The sequence below is a fragment of the Panthera tigris genome, chromosome B2 (genome assembly GCF_018350195.1).
Source record: "Panthera tigris isolate Pti1 chromosome B2, P.tigris_Pti1_mat1.1, whole genome shotgun sequence".
In the NCBI taxonomy this organism is placed as follows: domain Eukaryota; kingdom Metazoa; phylum Chordata; class Mammalia; order Carnivora; family Felidae; genus Panthera; species Panthera tigris.
In genome coordinates, this window is record NC_056664.1 from 424,356 (window position 1) to 445,959 (window position 21,604).

The following is a 21,604-nucleotide window of genomic DNA, read 5'->3' on the forward strand; positions in this document are numbered from 1 at the left end:
TTTTAGGGCAGTTTTAGTGGTCACAAACTCCCTTATCGTAATCATCATTATTATTATTATTATTATTATTATTATTATCTTTTTTGTCTGGGAAACTCTCTCTCCTATTTTGAATGACAGCCTTGCTGGATAAAGAATTCTTGGCTGCATATTTTTCTTATTCAGCACATTGAATATTTCCTGCCACTCCCTTCTCAGCTATAATTTGTTCAAATAAATTTTCTGTCCCCTTTTTCTGCTCTTCTAACAAGACCTGTAAGATATGGATATTGTTTTATTTCATGAAATCACTAAGTTCTCTAAGTCTTCCCTCATGATCTAATAGTTTCCTTTCCTCTTCATTTCAGTTTCATTGTTTTCCATAATTTTATATTCTGTATCACCTGTGTCTACTCTGCTCTTTCAGTCCTCATGGTGACTGTATCCAGTCAGTATTGCCTGTCAGTTATAGCATTTTTTATTTCATCCTGACTAGTCTTAGGTCTTTGGTCTCTGCAGCAAGTGTTTCTCTGGTGTCTTTTATGCTTTACTCAAGACCAGCTAGTAGTCATATGAGTGTTTTAAATTCTTGTTCAGATCTATTGCTTATATCTGTTTTGAGCAAGTTAATGACTGTGATTTACTCTTGACCTTTCTTTTGGGGAGAATTCCTCCCTCTTGTCCTTTTGGCAAAATTTTTGTCTCATGTGTTTTAAAAGCTTTGTTATGTTTCCTGCACCTGAGAGTAGTGCAATAGTAAAAAGGGGTCATATGCTGTCTAGGGCCTCGCACTTCAGAGAGTGTTTCTGGTGTATGCTGTATGCCTTCTGCTGTTGCGTTTTGGCTACTCCTTCCCACTGGTCAGTTCTCTGCAGAGCTCCTCCTTGCTTGCTGTGGGGAGTGTTTGGAGCTTTAACTAGGTGGGCCTGGATAAAGGGAAAAAATGCTGGTCCCCTAAAAAAGAGAATAAGAAAGGCAACAAGAAAACCCCCAGAGAATAAAAAAAAAACTATAAGGTTGATTTCAAAGACAATGAAAAGAAAAAGAGAGAGAGAGAGAGAGAGAGAGAGAGAGAGAGAGAGAAGAAAGAAATAGAAAAGAGTAATGAAGCCTGAGGTCCCCAAAAAGTAGAAAAGAAATTGAAAAAAAAAAGACAAGAAATTATGAGGCTGATTACAGAAGTAAAAAAGAAGAATTGAAAAAAAAAAAAAAAAAAAAAGAACAAAATGTAAGCATGGTTCTGTCTCCGGCAGAACTGCAGGTGTCATTTTGATGCATTGTCTTTTTAGTTTACTTGGTGCATGTGAGGTGTGGCCGTGTTGGTCTGAAGGAGAGGCCTGATGACTCAGTCTGCCCTGCCCCAGTGAATAAACAGTTGCCAGGCACAAAGGGATGGGGTTTTGTCTAAGCAGGTCCTGCCTGCACTGGGGGTCGTTGTGATGCTCTCTGAAGTGCCACCATTTTGGTGTTTGGGGGAAAATGGCCCAACCCAATCTCTCTTCCTTGGATTGGGGATGTCGACCCCTGCTGTTCAGCCAGCGTTCACATAATAACGAGGGCCAATAGCTCACCCTACACCAGAGCTTTCGTGCGTTCTTTGGTGCAAAGCTGGGATTCACAATTTGAAGTTTTAAAGGACCTTGCACTGCATGGACCCGCTTCTCTACCTTGGAGTAGAGACTCTCCATGCTATGTGAAGTCCTTTGTCCCTGAAAAACTGTCCTACACCTGTGCATTGCACGGAATCTGTGGTATAGCACCGCTAAATGCAGAAAAGGTTATATTCCTTCTGGGTGAGTCTCTGTCCCCTGCTGATGAAAGACTTTTTACTGGCACTTGCAGGGTCTTTTTCCCTGATGAGGCAATATACCCTCTTCTCAAGCACTCCAGGAAGGGGACTGTTCTCTTCTGGTTCACCCCAGAGATTGCTACACCACACTATGCACTCCGGGCCCACTCCCTTCTCCCCAGGAGCACACACCACAATTCCTCTCCTGAGAAAGTCACCCACTTCCAAAATTTCAGAATTTGAGCTCCACATACTGTAAAACAAACAAACAAACAAACAAACAAACAAACAAACAAACAAACAAACGGGACACTCAGTACTTCTCACTCCCCAGTGTGTATCCAGAGAGGTTTTCTTCTGGTACGACCTCAATGCAACACCTTTTCAACCCCTCTCACTTTCTCTCCCCTTTGTCTCTCCCCGGAATGGGCTCCCCTACCTCTGAGGAACTGCCTTTTTTTTCTCCCCCAATTCACTTCTATGTACCTCATACCTTTCATGCTGTGAAATCACACTGTGATTCAACATATATATGCATTATGGAATTTCCTACCACGATTATTGCAGTTACTATATGTCACCATATGAAGTTATTATAATATTGTTGGCTGTATTCCTTCTACTGTACTTTAAATCTCTGTGATTTATTTTCTCTATAATTGGGAGTTTGTATCCCTTAATCCCCTTCTCCTATTGCACCCTTCCACCCACCTCCCTGCCCTCTGGCAAACACCAGTTTGTTCTCTTTGTTTATGTGTCTGTCTGTCTGTCTGTTTGTTTGTTTGTTTTTCTTTATTTTGTGTTTTCAGATTCCACATATAAGTGAAAGATATGGTAGTTATCTTTATCTGACTGACTTATTTCATTTGCATTATACCCTGAAGGTCTGTCCACATTGTCACAAATGCCAGCACTTCCTCTTTTTTGCACAACTGAAAAATATTCTATAATATACCTAAATCTATGTCTGTCTCTACCTAGGGCAGATAACTTGATCCTTTAATTTGAAGTTCTTTAGATCAAAAAGAACCATATTTGAGGAACTGTACCCAACAAGCCCCGTGTATACCTTGACCCAGTGTAGGTGAAAAGATGTAGATTCTGACTGATGTTGTAATGGGAAGAGATTTTAAGATCATTTGGAGGGAGAGAAAGTATGTGGGGACAATGTTAATTATTGGTAGACAGAGTTGGGACTATGGTGGATTAAGGATGTCCACAAAATTTTTTGATATTCTTTCCAGTTAAAGGTGGGGATTTCCTCTTTCTGAAGTTTGGTTGGCCTGTGTCTATTTTGTCCAAGGTGACAGAGGTGACGTCAATACTGGTTCTTGGGTTTGTTGGAGAGATGACTGGCAGCCTTTGTCCTGGTCTGTTGGCCCCCCCGTAGAGTGTCAAGCCCGAGGCCTCCATGCTGCAAAAGCACAGAACAGCCATTTGGAGAGAGCGGACCAAGGGAGACCCAGACAGAGACTTTGCCAGCTCTCAGCTCTTCTACGCGAGGATGCTCACGTCAGCTCAGCCACGGCACAAGCATGATCGAGGAGAACCAGCCCTGCCCTGCTCTGTTCTTCCCAGTTCCTGAGCCTCGGAAGAATGCAATTGACTGGCGTAGGTGTCTTCAGCTTCTGTGTTTGGGGATGCTAGTGTGTTAGGCAGCAGTAGCCAACCAGATAATGACGTGTTCTTCTCTGGTTCACGGCCTGCGTGGAGCTTGGATTTTGTAAACAATTCTGATCAACAGAAATGAGGGGCTGAGACAGTTCAGGGTAGAAATGTCTTCTCCACAGACACATTTTATTTTTTTTTATAAACAAAAGTAGAATTGGGGGACCAAAAACAGTGGATGAGATCAAACCACATTGTTTGTGTTCACAAAAGTGGATGCAGAGAATTTGAACAGTCAGTCCCTGAGCTCATAAAGGCCTGTCATAGTCTTTATCTGCATCTCTAGTCAAAAATGCTGCCCCTGCCATCCTTCAGGCCCAGTATCCACTCCCAAGACTTAGATAGTAGGGAATATAGTGCTTCCTGACATTAGCTCCAGAAATGCCTCAATTCATACAATTATGACATAGTATCTTTCACTATGTATGGGTTTGGTGACAAGTAGGGAAAACAGACAACATTTTGATGAATTCTGAACTTTTCCCCAGTGTTACAATGTATGGTATCATTTATCATCTATGAAGAAAGCATAGAAATAGGAAAATAAAATAGAAAAATAGGTAGGTTTTTGAAACTCATCATTTCTTGTGTCCAAAGATTGAGGGAAAAATAATATACTGATTAGCTAGGGAGGGATTTTGAGATTTTTTTTCCAGTCCGTCTCCACTTTCGGTAATATTTAACAGTATTCAATTACAGTTTTTCCAGTTGACTTTAAGACATCTCTAGAGATAACGTTTCCAAAACTCATTAGATAAACATTGGCTAATTTGTCCATGTTTATTAGTGCTTAAATCATTTGTTTTAATCACTTACTTGCCTCCTGCTTAGGGAGATACATACTGACTAAAAATTCCTTTAACTCATTTGTGAATTACCATTTCTTTAAAAAAATTTTTTTAATGTTTATTTATTTTTGAGAGAAAGAAAGACAAGGTGCGAGCAAGGGAGGGGAAGAAAGAGACACACACACACACACACACACACACACACACACACACACACACACAGAGTTCGCAGCAGGCACCAGGCTCTGAGCTGTTAGCACAGAGCCCGACGCAGGCCTTGAACTCACAAACTGTGAGATCATGACCAGATCTGAAGTCGGAGGCTTAACCAACTGAGCCACCCAGGTGCCCCTGAGAATTACCATTTCTTATCCTATTCAGTAAATGTGGCTCAAAATTCATCCTCAAAATGTAACAATATAAGATTTTTTTTTTTTACTCACATAAAATATGTTAAGTAGATGGGCCACACAAAGAGCCATAAGTAGCATTCATGTACCTAATATATGAGTATATAGGCATATTTCTATCCCTGATGTCATTAGAGAATCCATAAAAATACATTAAAATCATTTTTATGAACTCATATCCTGAACACAAATTGAACATTAGGATTCTATGGCTGGTGTCCATTGGGTTCATGTTTCCATTATGGTACCTAGGAATGCTTTATTTAACACAATCAGGCTGGACTTTCTCATTTATCTTTGGACAGCTCCACCTATTACACATATTGTACATGATCTGAGAAGCAGTCTAACCTCACACACCAACTTTATCATCTCCTGTTGATTCCTTTCTTAGAAGTGTGCTCTGAATATGCTCAGGTCATCCCTCCTTCTGAAGATCCTATTCAAGGCAGCCTTCACATCCTTGTTCCTCAGTGTATAGATCAGTGGGTTCAGCATAGGAGTGACCACAGTGTACATGATGGCAGCGACCTGGTCCTGCATGGAGCTGCCTGAGGCAAGAGATACGTAAGTAAAGACAACAGGAGCATAGAAAACAATGACCACCATGAAGTGAGAGGCACACGTGGACAGTGCTTTGTGGAGTGCACTACAGGAGTGGGTCTTGGAGAAAAGAGAGATGATTATGGTGAAGTAGGAGAGAAGTGTTAGTAAGAAGGGGCCCATGGCAATGGTCCCGGTAACCGTGTTGAGAAGCCACTGGTTGAGCTCCGTGTTCCCGCAGGCCAACTCCAGCAAAGGCTTGACATCACAGAAGAAGTGATGGATCTGATGAGAACCACAGAAGTTCAAGCGAGAGGTCATCATGGAGTGCAACAGGGCATGGAAAAAACCAATGGTCCAGACTGTGACAGCCATCTGGGTACAGAGCTGGTAATTCATGATGACAGAGTAATGCAGTGGCCTGCAGATGGCCACAAAGCGGTCAAAGGCCATCACGGCCAACAGCATGGCCTCCGTGCTGCCCAGGAAGTGGAAGAAGTGAAGCTGGGTTATGCATCCCAAGAAGGAAATTGCCTTGTGTGTAGAGAAGAAGTTCTCCAGCATCTTTGGCAGTGTCACCGTGGAGTAGCAGATATCTAGACACGACAGATTTCCCAGGAAGAAATACATGGGTAAATGGAGTCTTGGATCAGAGACGACAACCAGGACGACTGCTCCATTGCCAACCACAATGACCACGTAAATTGCAAGGAAAACCACGAAGAGATAAGGCTGCAGTGCTTGGATGTCTGTGACTCCCAGGAGGAGAAATGCAGTGACTGAGGTTTGATTCAGCATCACTTAAGAGAAAGGATGAATTACTCTCTGGAGCGTACCTCTGTTGAGAATCAGAGACTTTGCAGCTGAGGATTTTCCCGTCTACACAATGGTACTTTGAGGGAGAGCATTGTTGTTTTACACAGTTCCCACATCAGACCTTGTATAGGATTTGCCTCATTAGACTATTAGATATTATGGTGAACTGTTGGTTATGGGCCATTGGTCCACCATTTTTTCCCCTTATTTGATTGTCATTAATATGTTTCTTTCTCCCAGAGACTCAGAGCACATAGCCAACCTACCATCTTCTCTGGCTGTGCACATCTACCGTCTGATAAAACTTTAATGGGCATCCAGACTGCTACCTCCAGACCTTGTAAGAAAGCCCCTGAAGGGTTTTTAATTAAGGAACATAGACAAGGAGAGAATGAAAACAATGGAAGGAAATCTGAATGGCGATGCAGACATGGAGTGCCTCCTACAAAAAGGGGATTTTTTCCTAAGCTTGGGAAATCCCTGAGAGGAGAATAGAAAGATTTGATGTGAGAGGAATAAAGGAGTGGGTTGATGAGGCAGTACTTCTCCATAGCCTGGGGGATTCTAGGCTGTAGAGTTGAAGGAATTTAGAGAACATACCTGATCTGTGCTGTACATCTGTAAAAGGCTGGCTTCATGCAGGTCAGACTAGCTTTCTTTGACAGTATTTTTTCACACTGTTAATCCTGCCTCTCCTGTGTAAGATACAAATGCTATGGCAGATATCATTTTGGGTTCTCTGACTCACCAAACAAAATTGGATCAAAAATTCATTTGAGGAAGAAACCTTTTTCTAACATTTAAAGACAATTTCTAATCAGACTTGTCCTTACTCAGTCATTTATTTCACTGCAGTTTTAATGCTGAGAGATTACATATTTACTCTGGGGAATATTTAGAGAACCAGGCCTCCTGAGGTGTGAATGAGATATGGCAATAAAAGTGTATAAAGAGCCCTCCCAATCCACAAACGCAATCAGGAATCCATCATAATATAGAAAACCAGCTCTAGATCTGGGCACTTAGTTGCATATAAACAAGCATACAGAAAATATGGGGTCCTCTCAGCCCGAGTCTTTAGGCATTCTCTTACCTGATTGTCGGATTCACAGCCTGCCCAGCTTTTCAGGTTTACACTCCCAACAGCTGTAAATGGAAGGAAAGATATTTGAAGTGACTGTTCATATTGGGATTGCAGCATGAGCTCTTCATGTTCAGAAATGTCTTTGTCTCCTTCTGAAATTCTCCCTGCCTCTCAGGAGCCACAGACCTTAGACATATAAACACGGAGAGAGTGTCCCCTGGGTGTGAGCAGGATCGCTGTGAGAATAAACAGGATATTTTCCCATACATGCAATTCAAGACAATTCCTCTTGGGTGTTACTATCTTGAGTTCCATTGTTCCCAATGAAAATGAAAATGCCATAGTCCTCAACCTCTGGGCTGCAGCAAAAACAGTTATAAGAAGGAAGTATATAGCAATTCAGATCTTCCTCAAGAAGGAACAAAAGTCTCAAATGTACAACCTAACCTTACATCTAAAGAAGCTGGAAAAAGAACAACAAATAAAGGGCAAAAACCAGCAGAAGGAGGGAAATAATAAAGATTAAAGCTGAAATAAATGACATGGAAATCAAAATAATAGTAGAAGAGATAAACAAAACTAGGAATTTTTTTGAAAGAATTAACAAAACTGATAACCCCCTAGCCAGTCTTCTCAAAAGAAAATAGAACCCAAATAGATGAAATCACGAATGAAAGAGGATAGATCACAACCAACACCACAGAAATACAAAAAAATGGTAAGAGAATATTATGAGCAATTAATGTCAACAATTTGGGAAATCTGGAAGAGATGGATAAATTCATAGAAACATATAGACTACTGAAACTTAAACAGGAAAAAATAGAAAGTTTGAACAGATTCATAGTTGGTAAAGAAATTGAATTAGTAATCAAAAATCTCCAAACAAACAAGAGTCCAGGGCCAAATGGCCTCCCAGGGGAATTCTACCAGACATTTAAAGAAGAATTAATACCTATAGTTTTGAAACTGTTCCAAAAAATAGAAATGGAAGGAAAACTTCCAAACTAATTCTATGAGGCCAGAAATACCTTGATTCCAAAAGCAGACAAAGACCCCACTAAAAAGGAGAACCACAGAGCAATATCCCTTTTGAACATCGACGCAAAAGTTCTGAACTGTATACAGCTAATTGAATTCAAGAGTACATTAAAAGAATTATTCACCACAATCAAGTGGGATTTATTCCTGGGATGCAGGGCTTGTTCAATATTAGCAAATCAATCACTGTGGTGCACCACAATGAGAAAAGAGAGAATAAGAACCATATGGTTCTCTCAATAGATGCAAGAAAAACATTTGAGAAAATACAGCATTCTTTCTTGATAAAAACCTCCAGTAAGTAGGGACAGAAGAACATAACTCAAGATCATAAAGGCCATATACAAAAGACCCACAGCTAATATCATTCTCAATGTGGAAAAACTGTGAGCTGTACCCCTAAGGTTGGATACACAGCAGGGATGTCCACTCTCACCACTGTTATTCAACATGGAACTATAGACTGTTTACATGCTGTGAGAGTATCAGCCAGCCCTGGCTCTACTTTGTGTCTCTGCAGACACACTAGTGATCCTTTCTTCACAAATGTGATACCAGCTCCATAAAATTCCAAGTTCCCTCCTATACATGACCTATTCTTCCACTTTTCCCCCATTGAACAAACTATATATTAATTAATATTGTTTTCTTTTAGGTCTTCTTATCTTATAGAATGTTCTTTTTAAAAATGTCTTGAAGCTGGAAAACAGTGTGGAGATTCCTCAAAAATTAAAAATAGAACTACCCTATGACCCAGCAATAGCACTGCTAGGAATTTACCCAAGTGATACAGGAGTGCTGATTCATAGGAACACATGTACCCCAATGTTTATAGCAGTGCTTTCAACAATAGCCAAATTATGGAAAGAGTCTAAATGTCCATCAACTGATGAATGGATAAAGAAGATGTGGTTTATATATAAAATGGCAGTGAGAAAGAATAAAATCATGCCATTTGCAGCAATGTGGATGGAACTGGAGGGTATTATGCTAAGTGAAATAATTCAGTCAGAGAAAGACAGATATATCATATGTTTTCACTCATATGTGGATCTTAAGAAAGTTAACAGAAGACTATGGGGGATGGGAAGGGGGAAAAATAGTTACAAACAGAGAAGGAGGGAGGCAAACCATAAGAGATTCTTAAATACAGATAACAAACTGAGGGTTGATGGGGTGTGGGGGAGAGGGAAAAGTGGGTGATGGGCATTGAGGAGGGCACTTGTTGGGATGAGAACTGGGTGTTGTATGCAAGCCAATTTGACAATAAATTATATTTAAAAAATAAAATATAAAAATGAGGACCTTTGATTACTTCCCAAGTGATTTCAATGTTCTAGGCAACTTTGTTTATAGAAGACAAAGCTAAGGTCATCACATGTAATGAGTTAAAAGGAGATACTCGGGTAAAGCCAGGAATCTTGAAAGGTGAAATTGTAGTGAAAGGGTGTGTAATAGACAAAAGCCTACCCACTACAGAAAGATGCTGTTTCCATAATTTGGCTATTGTAAATAATGTTGGCTATAAGTATAGGTGTGCATGTATTTCTTTGAATTAGTGCTTTTAAAAATTTCTGGAATAAAAGTGTGATTACTGGATAATAGGGTAGTTGTATTTTTAACTGTTTGAGGAACCTCCATACTGTTTCCCAGAGTGGCTGCACCAGTTTGCATTCCCACCAACAGTGCAAAAGGGTTCTCTTTGTCTGCAACCTGGCCAACATCTGTTTTTCCTGTGTCATTAATTTTAGCCATTCTGACAGATGTGAAGTCATATCTCATCGTAGTTTTGATTTGTATTCCTTGATTTTGAGTAGTGTTGACCATCTTTCCATGTGTTTATTGGCCATCTGGATGTCTTCTTTGGAGAAATGTATGTTCATATTTGCTGCCCATTTTTAGGTTGTTTTATATGTGTTTTGGGTGTTGAGTTTTATAATTTTTTTAATGTTTATTTTTATTTTTGAGAGAGAGAGAGACAGAGCAAGAGCAGGGGAGGGGAAGGGAGAGGAGACACAGGATCCGAGCAGGCTCCAGGCTCTGAACTGTCAACACAAAGCCTGACATGGGGCTTGAACTCATGAACCACGAGATCATGACCTGAGTCGAAGTTGGCACTTAACTAACTGAGCTATACAGGCATCCCTAGGTGTTGAGTTTTGTAAGTTCTTTATATATTTTGGACACAATTCCTTTATCAGATATGTCATTTTCAAATATCTTCTTCCATTCCATAGGTTGCCTTTTAGTTTTGTTGATTTTTTTTCTTTACTGTGCAGAAGCTTTTTATTTTGATGATGTCCCAATAGTTTATATTTTCTCTTATTTCCCTTGCCTCAGAAGACATATCTAGTAAGAAACTGCTACAGCTGATGTCAGAATAATTACTGCCTGTCTTCTGTTCTAGGACCTTTATGGTTTCAGGCCTCATATTTAGGTCTTTAATGCCTTTTGAATTTATTTTTGTGTATGGTGTAAGAATGTGGCCTACTTTCCTTCTCTTGTGTATAGCCGTCCAATTTTCTAAAAAGCATTTTTTGAAGTTACTGTGTTTTCCCCATTGGATGTTCTTTCCTGCTTTTCAAAGATTAATTAATTTTTTAATTTTTATTTTTTGCAAAGCCATTCCAGAATTCATTTATGTATTTTATTCCAGAATTTACTTTTGTATGTTTCTTTCTGTATTTCACATATACTACCCGTATACTTTAGAGAAATCAAGGAAAAAATTGTCTTTCATTTTCCTTTCTGCCTCCTCCCTTCTCCTGACATGAAATAGAATTAGATTAATTCTTTTTTTTTGCTTTTATGTTATTATTATTATTTTTTAAAATTACATCCAAATTAATTACCATATAGTACAACAATGATTTCAGGAGTAGATTCCTTAATGCCCTTACCCATTTAGCCAACCCCCCCTCCCATAACCCCTCCATTAACCCTCAGTTTGTACTCCATATGTATGAGTCTCTTATGTTTTGTCCCCCTCCCTGTTTTTATATTATTTTCATTTCCCTTCCCTTATGTTCATATGTTTTGTCTCTTAAAGTCCTCATATGAGCAAAGTCATATGATATCTGTCTTTCTCTGACTGACTAATTTCACTTAGCATAATACCCTCCAGTTCTATCCACACAGTTGCAAATGGCAGGATTTCATTCTTTTTGATTGCTGAGTAATACTTCATTGTGTATATATATATACCACATCTTCTTTATTCATTCATCCATCTATGGACATTTGGGCTCTTTCCATACTTTGGCTATTGTTGATAGTGCTGCTATGAACATGGGGGTGCATGTGTCCCTTTGAAACAGCACACCTGTTTCCCGTGGATAAATGCCTAGTAGTGCAATTGCTGGGTTGTAGGGTAGTTCTATTTTTAGTTTTTTGAGGAACCTCCATGCTGTTTTCCAGAATGGCCACACCAGCTTGCATTGCCACCAACAATGCAAAAGAGATCCTCTTTCTCCGCATCCTCACCAACATCTGTTGTTGCCTGAGTTGTTAATGTTAGCCATTCTGACAGGTGTGCGGTGGTATCTCATTGTGGTTTTGATTTGTATTTCCCTGATGATGAGTGACGTAAAGCATCTTTTCCTGTGTCCGTTGGCCATCTGGATGTCTTCCTTGGAGAAGTGTCTATTCATGTCTTTTGCCCATTTCTTCACTGGATTATTTGGTTTTTTTGGTGTTGAGTTTGGTAAGTTCTTTATAGACTTTGGATACTAACCCTTTATCTGATATGTCATTTGCAAATATCTTCTCCCATTCTGTCGGTTGCCTTTTAGTTTTGCTGATTGTTTCCTTCACTGTGCAGAAGCTTTTTATTTTGATGAGGTCCCAGTAGTTCATTTTTGCTTTTGTTTCCCTTGCCTCTGGAGACGTGTTGAGTAAGAAATTGCTGCGGCCATGATCAAAGAGGTTTTTGCCTGCATTTTCCTTGAGGATTTTGATGGCTTCCTGTCTTACGTTTAGGTCTTTCATCCATTTTGAGTTTATTTTTGTGTATGGTGTAAGAAAGATGTCCAGGTTCATTCTTCTGCATGTCACTGTCCAGCTTTCCCAGCACCACTTGCTGAAGAGATTGTCTTTATTCCATTGGATATTCTTTCCTGCTTTGTCAAAGATTAGTTGGTCATACGTTTGTGGGTCCATTTCTGGGTTCTCTATTCTGTTCCATTGATCTGAGTGTCTGTTCTTGTGCCAGTACCATACTGTCTTGATGGTTACTATGAAAATTTGACCTCCTCCTGGTCGGTTTGGATGCCTTTCATTTCTTTGTGTTGTCTGATTGCAGAGGCTAAGACTTCCAATACTATGTTGAGTAACAGTGGCGAGAGTGGACATCCCTGTCTTGTCCCTGACCTTAGGGGAGAAGCTCTCAGTTTTTCCCCATTGAGGATATTAGTGTTGGGTCGTTCATATACGGCTTTTATGATCTCGAGGTATGATCCTTCTATCCCTACTTTCTTGAGGGCTTTTATCAAGGAAGGATGTTGTATTTTGTTAAATGCTTCCTCTGCATCTATTGAGAGGATCATAGGGTTCTTGTCCTTTCTTTTATTGATGTGATGAATCTCGTTAATTGTTTTGTGGATATTGAACCAGCCCTGCATCCCAGGTATAAATCCCACTTGGTTGTGGTGAATAATTTTTTTTAATGTATTGTTGGATCTGGTTGGCTAATATCTTGTTGAGGATTTTTGCATCCATGTTAATCAGGGAAATTGGTCTATAGTTCTCCTTTTTAGTGGGGTCTCTGGTTTTGGAATCAAGGTAATGCTGGCTTCTAGAAAGAGTTTGGATGTTTTTCTTCCATTTCTATTTTTTGGAACACCTTCAAGAGAATAGGTTTTAACTCTTCCTTAAATGTTTGGTAGAATTCCCCTGGAAAGCTGTCTGGCCCTGGACTCTTGTTTTTTGAGAGATTTTTGATCACTAATTTGATTTCCTTACTGGTTATGGGTCTGTTCAAATTTTCTATTTCTTCCTGTTTCAGTTTTGGTAGTGTATACATTTATAGGAATTTGTCCATTTCTTCCAGATTGCCCATTTTATTGGCATATAATTGCTCATAATATTCTCTTATTATTGTTTTTATTTCTGTTGTGTTGTTTGTGATTTCTCCTCTTTCATTCTTGATTTTACTTATTTGGGTCTTTTCCTTTTTCTTCTTGATCAAACTGGCTAGTGGTTTATCAATTTTGTTAATTCTTTCAAAGAACCAGCTTCTGGTTTCATTGATCTGTTCTACTGTTTTTTGTTTGTTTGTTTTTTGGTTTCAATAGCATTAATTTCTGCTCTAATCTTTATTATTTCCTGTCTTCTGCTGTTTTTGGGTTTTATTTGCTGTTCTTTTTCCAGCTCCTTAAGGCGTAAGGTTAGGTTGTGTATCTCAGATCTTTCTTCCTTCTTTAGGAAGGCCTGGATTGCTATATACTTTCCTCTTATGATGGCCTTTACTCTGTCCCAGAGGTTTTGGGTTGTGGTGGTGTCAATTTCATTGACTTCCATGTACTTTTTCATTTCCTCTTCAACTGCTTGGTTAGCCCATTCATTCTTTAGTAGGATGTCAGTCTCCAAGTATTTCCTACTTTTCCAAATTTTTTTGTGGTTCATTTGAGTTTCATAGCATTGTGGTCTGAAAATATGCATGGTATGATCTCGATCTTTTTGTACTTACTTAGGGCTGATTTGTGTCCCAGTATATGGTCTATTCTGGAGAACGTTCCATGTGCACTGGAGAAGAATGTATATTCTGCTGCTTTAGGATGAAATGTTCTGAATATATCTGTGAAGTCCATCTGGTCCAGTGTGTCATTCAAAGCCATTGTTTCCTTGTTGATTTTTTGATTAGATGATGTGTCCATTGTTGTGAGTGGGGTGTTGAAGTCTCCTACTATTATGGTATTACTATCGATGAGTTTCTTTATGTGTGTGGTTGATTTATATATTTGTGTGCTCTCACTTTTGGCACATAAATGTTTACAATTGTTAGGTCTTCTTGGTGGATAGACCCCTTGATTATGATATAATGCCCTTCTGCATCTCTTGATACAGTCTTTATTTTAAAATCTAGATTAAAAAACATTAAAAATGAAAAAAATACAAAAAATGAAGTTTAGATTGTCTTATGTAAGTATGGCCACTCCAGGTTTCTTTTGTTGAACATTAGCATGATAGATGGTTCTCCATCCCCTTATTTTCAATCTGTAGGTGTCTTTAGGTCTAAAGTGGGTCTCTTGTAAACAGCATATAGATGGATCTTGTTTTCTTATCTATTCTGTTACCCTATGTCTTTTGATTGGAGCATTGAGTCCATTGTCGTTTAGAATGAGTACTGAAGGATATGAATCTATTGCCATTATGATGTTTGTAGAGGTGGAGTTTCTGGTGGTGTTCTCTCGTCCTTTCTAATCTTTTGTTGCTTTTGGTGTGTATGTGTATGTATGTGTGTGTGTGTGTGTGTGTGTGTGTGTGTGTGTGTGTATTTTTTTTTTTTTTCATTTTTTCTCCCCTCAGAGAGTCCCCCTTAAAATTTCTTGCAGGGCTGGTTTAGTGGTCACAAACTCCTTTAATTTTTATTTGTCTGGGAAACTTTTTATTACTCTTTATCTTTTGAATGACAGCCTTGCTGGATAAAGAATTCTTGGCTGCCTATTTTTCTGATTCAGCACACTGAATATATCCCACCACTCCTTTCTGGCCTGCCAAGTTTCTGTGGATAGGTCTGCTGCAAACCTGATCTGTCTTCCATTGTAGGTTAGGGACTTTTTTTCCCTTGCTGCTTTCATGATTGTCTCCTTGCCTGAGTATTTTGTGAATTTGACTATGATATGCCTTGTAGATGGTCGCTTTTTGTTGAATCTAATGGGAGTCCTCTGTGCTTCCTGGGTTTTGATGTCTGTGTCTTTCCCGAGGTTAGGAAAGTTTTCTGCTATGATTAGCTCCCATAACCCTTCTACCCATATTTCTCTCTCTTCCTCCTCTGGGACCCCTATGATTCTGATGTTGTTCCTTTTTAATGAGTCACTGATTTCTCTAATTCTTAACTCGTGCTCTTTTGCCTCAATCTCCCTCTTTTTTTCTGCTTCATTATTCTGTATAAGTTTGTTTTCTATATGGCTGATTCTCTGTTCTGCCTCATCCATCCTTGCTGCTGCTGCATCCATCCATAATTGCAGCTCAGTTATAGCACTTTTAATTTCATTGTGGCTATTTTTGACTTCTTTTATCTCTGTAGAAAGGGATTCTAATCTATTTTCGACTCCAGCTAGTATTCTTATTATCAGGATTTTAAATTCTGGTTCAGACATCTTGCTTGTATATGTGTTGGTTGAATCCCTGGCTGTCGTGTCTTCAGGCTCTTTCTTTTGGGGTGAATTCCTTCACTTTGTCATTTTGAAGGCAGAAAAGGAGTTAATGTGGTAGAAAAGTTGAAATTACAGAAATTAAAATTTAAAAACATTAAAATTAAAAATTAGAAGCACACACACAAGTCGAATAGATGATGCTAGATCCTAGGTGTGTTTTGGTCTGGGTGTTGAAAGTAGTTTGACAGATTAGAGAAATGAAAAAAAAAGGGGGGGGAGAAAAAAGAGGAAATCGTTTGAGAATTTGAAAAAATGAATACACTAAGGTAGACTAAAATGAGATGATGTGGGTAAAATAGAATTTGAAAAAATATACCCAAAATTAGAGAATATAGGAGAAAAAAATGAAAGAAAAATATTTTTAATAAAAATTAAAAGGAAACATGATTTTTTTCATTTTCTGTATTTAAGAAAAATGAAAAGAAATGAAAAAGAAAAAAAGATAAAAAAGAAAAAAATGAAAAAAGAAATCGTTTGAAAATTTGAAAAAGTGAATACACTGTAGTAGACTGAAATAAAATGATGGGAGTAAGATAGAATTTGAAAAAAAAATTACATAAAAGAAAAAAGTATATGATAATAAAAATTAAATAAAAATATTTTTAAAAGAAATTGAAAGTAAAAATGAAGCTTTTCTCTTTATGTATTCAAGAAAAAGTAAAGAAAGGAAAAAGAAAAAAGAAAAAGAAAGAAAAAAAGAAAAAAAAGAAAAATGTTTGAAAATTTGAAAAAGTGAGTACACTGAGGTAGACTAAAATAAAATGATGGAAGTAAACTAGAATTTGAAAAAATTTACATGTAAGTAAAAAATATAGTAATAAAAATCAAAGACATATATTTTTAATGAAAATTGAAAATAAAAATGAGTTGCTTCTCTTTCTGTATTCAAGAAAAAGAAAAGAAGTGTAAAAGAGAAAAAGGAAAAAGAGAAGAAAAAAAGAAAGAAATTGAATAGATGAACCTGCTAACAGATTGAAGTAGGACTGAAATTGCTTCCTTTTCCCCTAGAAGTCAGTCTATGTAGCTCTTCATAGTCAATAAATTAAGCTGGCGGTGAGACTTGTGTTCTTGAAGAGCAAATTTGGCCCAGTTGGGTAGGGCTCCGTGTAATCTCTCCACTCTCCCCTAGGTGGTGCTGCTAGCCTACGGGGGTGGATTGTTGCAGCGCTTGTAGGTGCGCGTGCGCGGGAATGGTGAAAATGGCGCCACCCAGCTACCCAGTCTGTTCTCCCAGAGCAGCAATCATGCATCTGTCCTGTCTTCAGCTCTCGTCCATTCCCCATGTTTTCACTCTCTGTGACCAGGCCCCAGGCAGTACCTCTCTCCCAAGTTTTGTCTCAGATGCGGCTGTTTTTCCCAGCCCCTTACTTCTGAAGGACTGAGGCTTTGACCCGGTCTGCCCCTCTGTGGGAGGGTCTCATCGAGCAATGGCCGAATGAACAATGGCCGAATGTCGGCTGCACCCAGGAATGCCCACTGGACCCTGCTGTTGCCGGTGCCCCGAGACTGCAGCCAGGTGGCAACCCTTCCCAGAAAATGTTCGCAAGACAGTGTGGCAGCAGCGTTTTAGGGATTATGAAAATCACAACACACATCAGGCACCAGGCTTCACCCTTAATGACCTTGCCCCAGCACCAGCGAATGTGGCCACCTTCTGGGGTCTGCTGGGACCAGGTGGCTTCAACAGTGTCTACCAAACGTCCTTCCAGCAGTGGAACCGCTTTTCCCCGTGTGGCCTGAGAACCTCCCAGACCCCACTCTGTTCTTGGGGATTCACCTTTCCCACCAGAGCACCACCAGGTATCGAGCTGCGGAGTTGCAGCCTTTGTGCTCCCCTTGTTTACTGTCTTAATGGAATTTAAACCCTCTCCTTTCTCCTTTCTCCCTTTTTGGTTTAGTTCCTGTGGCTGTTTCCAATTTCCTACTCTCTCTCCAGCTGCTTTGGGGATGGGTGTTTTTCCTCTATGCTCCCCCCTTCCCAGTCTCTGGCCTCTCTCCTCCCACAAAAGGGGTTCCCTACCTTTCATGGCTTCTTGTTCCCCAAGTTCAGCTCTTCGTGAGACACACAAAAAGCTTCACACAAAAGAGACACACAAAAAGCTTCACACGCGAGACACACAAAAAACTTCCATGCTGTTCCGCCATCTTGGCTCCTCCTCGGCACCTTACTTCTTAAGGACTCTGGCTTGGACCCGTTCAGCCCCTCTGTGGGAGGCTCTCACCAATCAATGGCTGAATGCTGGCCACACCCAGGAACGTTTGCTGGTCCCTGCTGCTGCCAGTGCCCCAAGCCTGCTATAAGGGTTAAATTGTACTGTAAGGCTAACACTTAGCTTGAAAAATAACAACTTTGTTTTGACACTGAAGGTCAAAAGATAACAGCCTTGCTTTTACTCTTGTAAATCATACTTCATACTGTTGTGAATCAGGCTTTATCAATGAAGGAAACAAAAGCTCAAAAAAAGTATCAAAGACAAGGTCAAGCAGATCCACTGGTTGCAACTTAGCGGCAGAAAGTCTAAAATAATCACCTCATTCAATAACTGTTTCTGACTCATCTGGCAACTGTTTCTAACTAATCTGGGAACTGTTTCTCTGTTCCGTTCCCAGATAATGATAAAACGATGTGATCGGCTTTAAAAACTCTGTACCCCGGCTGTTTGAGGCCACATGCTTATCAAGAGTGTTGGTCCCAATCGGTCGGCCTTGCCTCTCATTGTAATAAACTTTGTTGTGACTGTCACTGGTGCCCGTAGCATTGTTTCAGGAGTCGTGTGGATGCAACACAGCAGCCAGGTGCCAGCCCACCCCCAAAAAAGTTTGCGAGATAGTGTAGTAGCAGCATTTCAAGGATTATGGAAAAATCACAACACACATCTGGCACCAGGCTTCACCCTTAAAGACCTTGTTCCAGTACCAGCAAATGTGGGCATTCTTTGGGGTCTGCTGGGACCAGGTGGCTTCAACAGTCTCTACCAAATGGCCTTCCAGCAGTGGAACTGCTTCTCCCTGTGTGGCCTGAGAACCTCCCAGACCCCACTCTGCTCCTGGGGCTTCACCCTTCCCACCAGAGCACCACCAGGTATCGAGCTGTGGTGTTGCAGACTCTGCACTCTCCCTGTTTATGGTCTTAATGGAATTTAAACCGTCTCTTTTCTCCTTTCTCCTTTCTCCCTTTTTAGCTTAGTCCCTGTGGCTGTTTCCAATTTTCCACTTTCTCTCCAGCTGCTTTTGGGGATGCGTGCTTTTCCGTATTCTCCCACCATCTCCGTCCTATCTCTGCATGCAAAAGCACCTTCCTGCCTGCCGCAGCTTCTCTCTTCCCCACTTCACCTCTCTTCGCCGTGTACCTGCCGAATTCTGTGGTTCAGGTTGTGCAGTTTGTTGTGTTAATCCTCAGATCACTTTTCTAGGTGTGTAGGATGGTTTAGTGTTGGTCTGGCTGCATTTCATGGACGCGAGACACACAAAAAACTTCCGTGCTGTTACACCTTCTTGGCTCCCACCCTGTCCAGTGAGTATCTTTATGAGCATTACTGTAAATTATCTATCAGGCATATTCCTTGTATCTATTTTGCTTAGATATTTTGCTGTGGTTTGCTTCTATTCTTTCATTTGGGATCTATTTTTCTGTCATCTCATTTTTTTCTAACTTTCTGTGTCTATTTCTGTATGTTAGTAAAGTCAAAGCATTTCCTGCTCTTGTAGGCACTTACCTTATGAGGAAGTCCTGAAGTGCCCGCAGTGCGGCGTTTCCTGTTTCCCAGGAGCTGGCACTTCCATGGAGTGTCTCTGGTGTGAGTTCCATGTGCTCTGTCGCATTATTGCCTCTTTTTCCTTCAATTCAGTTGTCTGCAGTGGCTCTCTTTTCCTGTTTTGGATAGTGTTTGGTCCCTGGCGGATGTGTGGTGTATTTTAAGAAGATATACAGTGTTGTACTTGCTAATTGAGACCTGGAGGACTGCTGCCAGGACAGGCAGCCCAGATGTATCTGCAAAGGCTGTGTGGGTGGGCCCCACACTTTTAACAAGGTGTGCCTCAGGCTTTAGGGTGGAAAATTATTAGGAATAGATATATGACACCCAAACTGAAAGAATACCTCAGGTCTTTTCATTCTGAAAATTCACGAAAGCAAGGTCTGGCATTTATGTTTTTCATGTAAAGGGAACTCAGCTTGAAGAAGTCGGGACACTCAGAGATTAGGATTTGCTGCTTCACAGAAACCTTTTCTTTGAGGATGCTACAAAGTCGCTTTCAGATTGCCAAAGAAGAGAAGCCTGATGGAAAACTTTAGTAAATGCTAATGCCCTGGAAATGGGGCAGGTGGTTTATGGAAGAGCACTCACTGAAATAATTCCTAAAAGATCACATTTTCTAAGAATTCTTTTCAAAACAGTTAGAGACTCAGCATATGGCTGTAGTTAGAATGAAACATTTAGCATAATCTGTGCCCATGTATAGGTTGAACCGTATGTAATGTTAATATTTAACTGTCTTTTGTCCTCAAATCCAATAATTTCTTATTATTTAACATAAAACCTTTAAGGATAATTTACTGTGTATCCTTGAGCTGTCTCTGATCGTGAGATTCTTAACCTTCCAGCCTGTAGATGTGGAGTTTCACTGTTCTATTTGCCTGTTCTGGACAAATGATTCTGGATTAGTACTCTATTATGCCATCAGATCACAGAAAGTGAGGATTGAATGTGTTTCCCTTTGCACAGGTTCGAACACAGCATGGGAGAGGCATTGCAAGGAGACTTCTGTGTTCTCATTATCTGAGGCAGAGCAGATGAGATCTTGCTCAATGAAGGAATAAGGAGGGAACATATTTTGTAGTGAAGTAGTGAATTTTATCTGGGATTCCTAGTTGGGGATTTGGGAATGCATTAAGTTCTTTTAAGGGAGAACAATTCTTATTGATATATACTTAACCTAAACTGAACACATAGAAAAGGAAGCCTCAGAGGAAACTTAGGCATGCAGAGTTACAATTAACACTTGGATGGATAAATATAGTAGTACTGACATTATCAGGACATTAATTTAACCTTGATTTACAACTTTTGAAGGTTCCTTTCTTTGGAGTGCCTCTAACAATGGAAATATTAAAAATATTCATCATTAAAACGAGGTCAATACATTATACGTTATATCACATAGGATATTCTTTTATACAATGTAAAGAAGAGGTATAATGTCAGTTAGATGGAGGGCTAGATGGTCCCAATGCTCAGCCCCGCCAAAACACAACAGAGACAATAAGCAACTACAGACTGACCAAAATAGCTCTGGAAGAGCTCTGGAAAACACTTTACTAGACTGTTATGATAATAAACAGTGCACCTCTATCTAAGGTTCAGTGGTGCCAGTGGATCACCCTTTTCAGTGCTTCTCACAATAACTTCTTCATAGTAAATTGCTCAATAGATGGTGTAGAATTAGCTTATATTTTGTTGAAAGGTAACGAGGGAAATGATGGTGGTGGATAGTAATGGGTGCTGTGGTGCTGGACAGGCATGAGAAGTGACTAGTGACAGCTACTGTCAACTCCTTGTTCCAAAATCCCTGGTCACAAGTGTGGATCTTTACCAATGCACAACTCATGGAGGAAGGTACACAAGTCATATGTCTGTGTTTTGTTTTGTTTTTTAATTTAGGAGACATAATTCTATTCTTCCCATCTTACCTTTAGCCAAGGTTATATACTATCAATAACAATCGAAAGACAGTTCAGAAAGGGGGTTCTATTAGCTCTCAGAAACCAATTCTTATGATGTAAAGTTTCTCTGTATCCATCTATTCTCCTTTATCTTCACTTAATATTCCCAGGCCAGATTTCAGCTTTGGTTCTGGTTCTCAGGAATCCTATAATATGTCCTCCAATTAAGCACTGAATGAACTTGGTGTTACATTTTACTACTGATTCCCTGGATTATTGTTACCCTTACTGGCTTCCTGATCCTTTAGTGGACTTTTGACCTCTGTTGTTCACCTTCACAACATCCAGTGGTTGGCTTTCCTCTGATAAGTTATTGTTCAGTGCCATATAATATCCTGCTGAAGGGGGGACATTCAGGGAAAGAAAAAAGCCTGTATTCACAGATCCT

At 39.8% G+C, this 21,604-nt stretch overlaps 2 protein-coding genes across 2 annotated transcripts in view; one reads left to right on the top strand and one right to left on the bottom strand.

Moving 5' to 3' along the window:
* The window catches only part of LOC102959787 (olfactory receptor 2H2-like), a 258,157-nt gene that overhangs the window by 100,870 nt on the left and 135,683 nt on the right, over window positions 1-21,604 (top strand). The window lies entirely within an intron of this gene.
* LOC102958375 (olfactory receptor 12D2-like) lies at window positions 4,518-5,997 on the bottom strand. Its single transcript, XM_007085922.2, has one exon. It carries the CDS (start codon window positions 5,973-5,975, stop codon window positions 5,025-5,027), a length of 951 nt encoding a protein of 316 aa, XP_007085984.2. The 5' UTR covers window positions 5,976-5,997; the 3' UTR covers window positions 4,518-5,024.

Coding starts and splice junctions, on each gene's coding strand:
- LOC102958375 (XM_007085922.2), bottom strand. CDS start 5,975: ATGCTGAATCAAACCTCAGTCACTGCATTTCTCCTCCTGGGAGTCACA.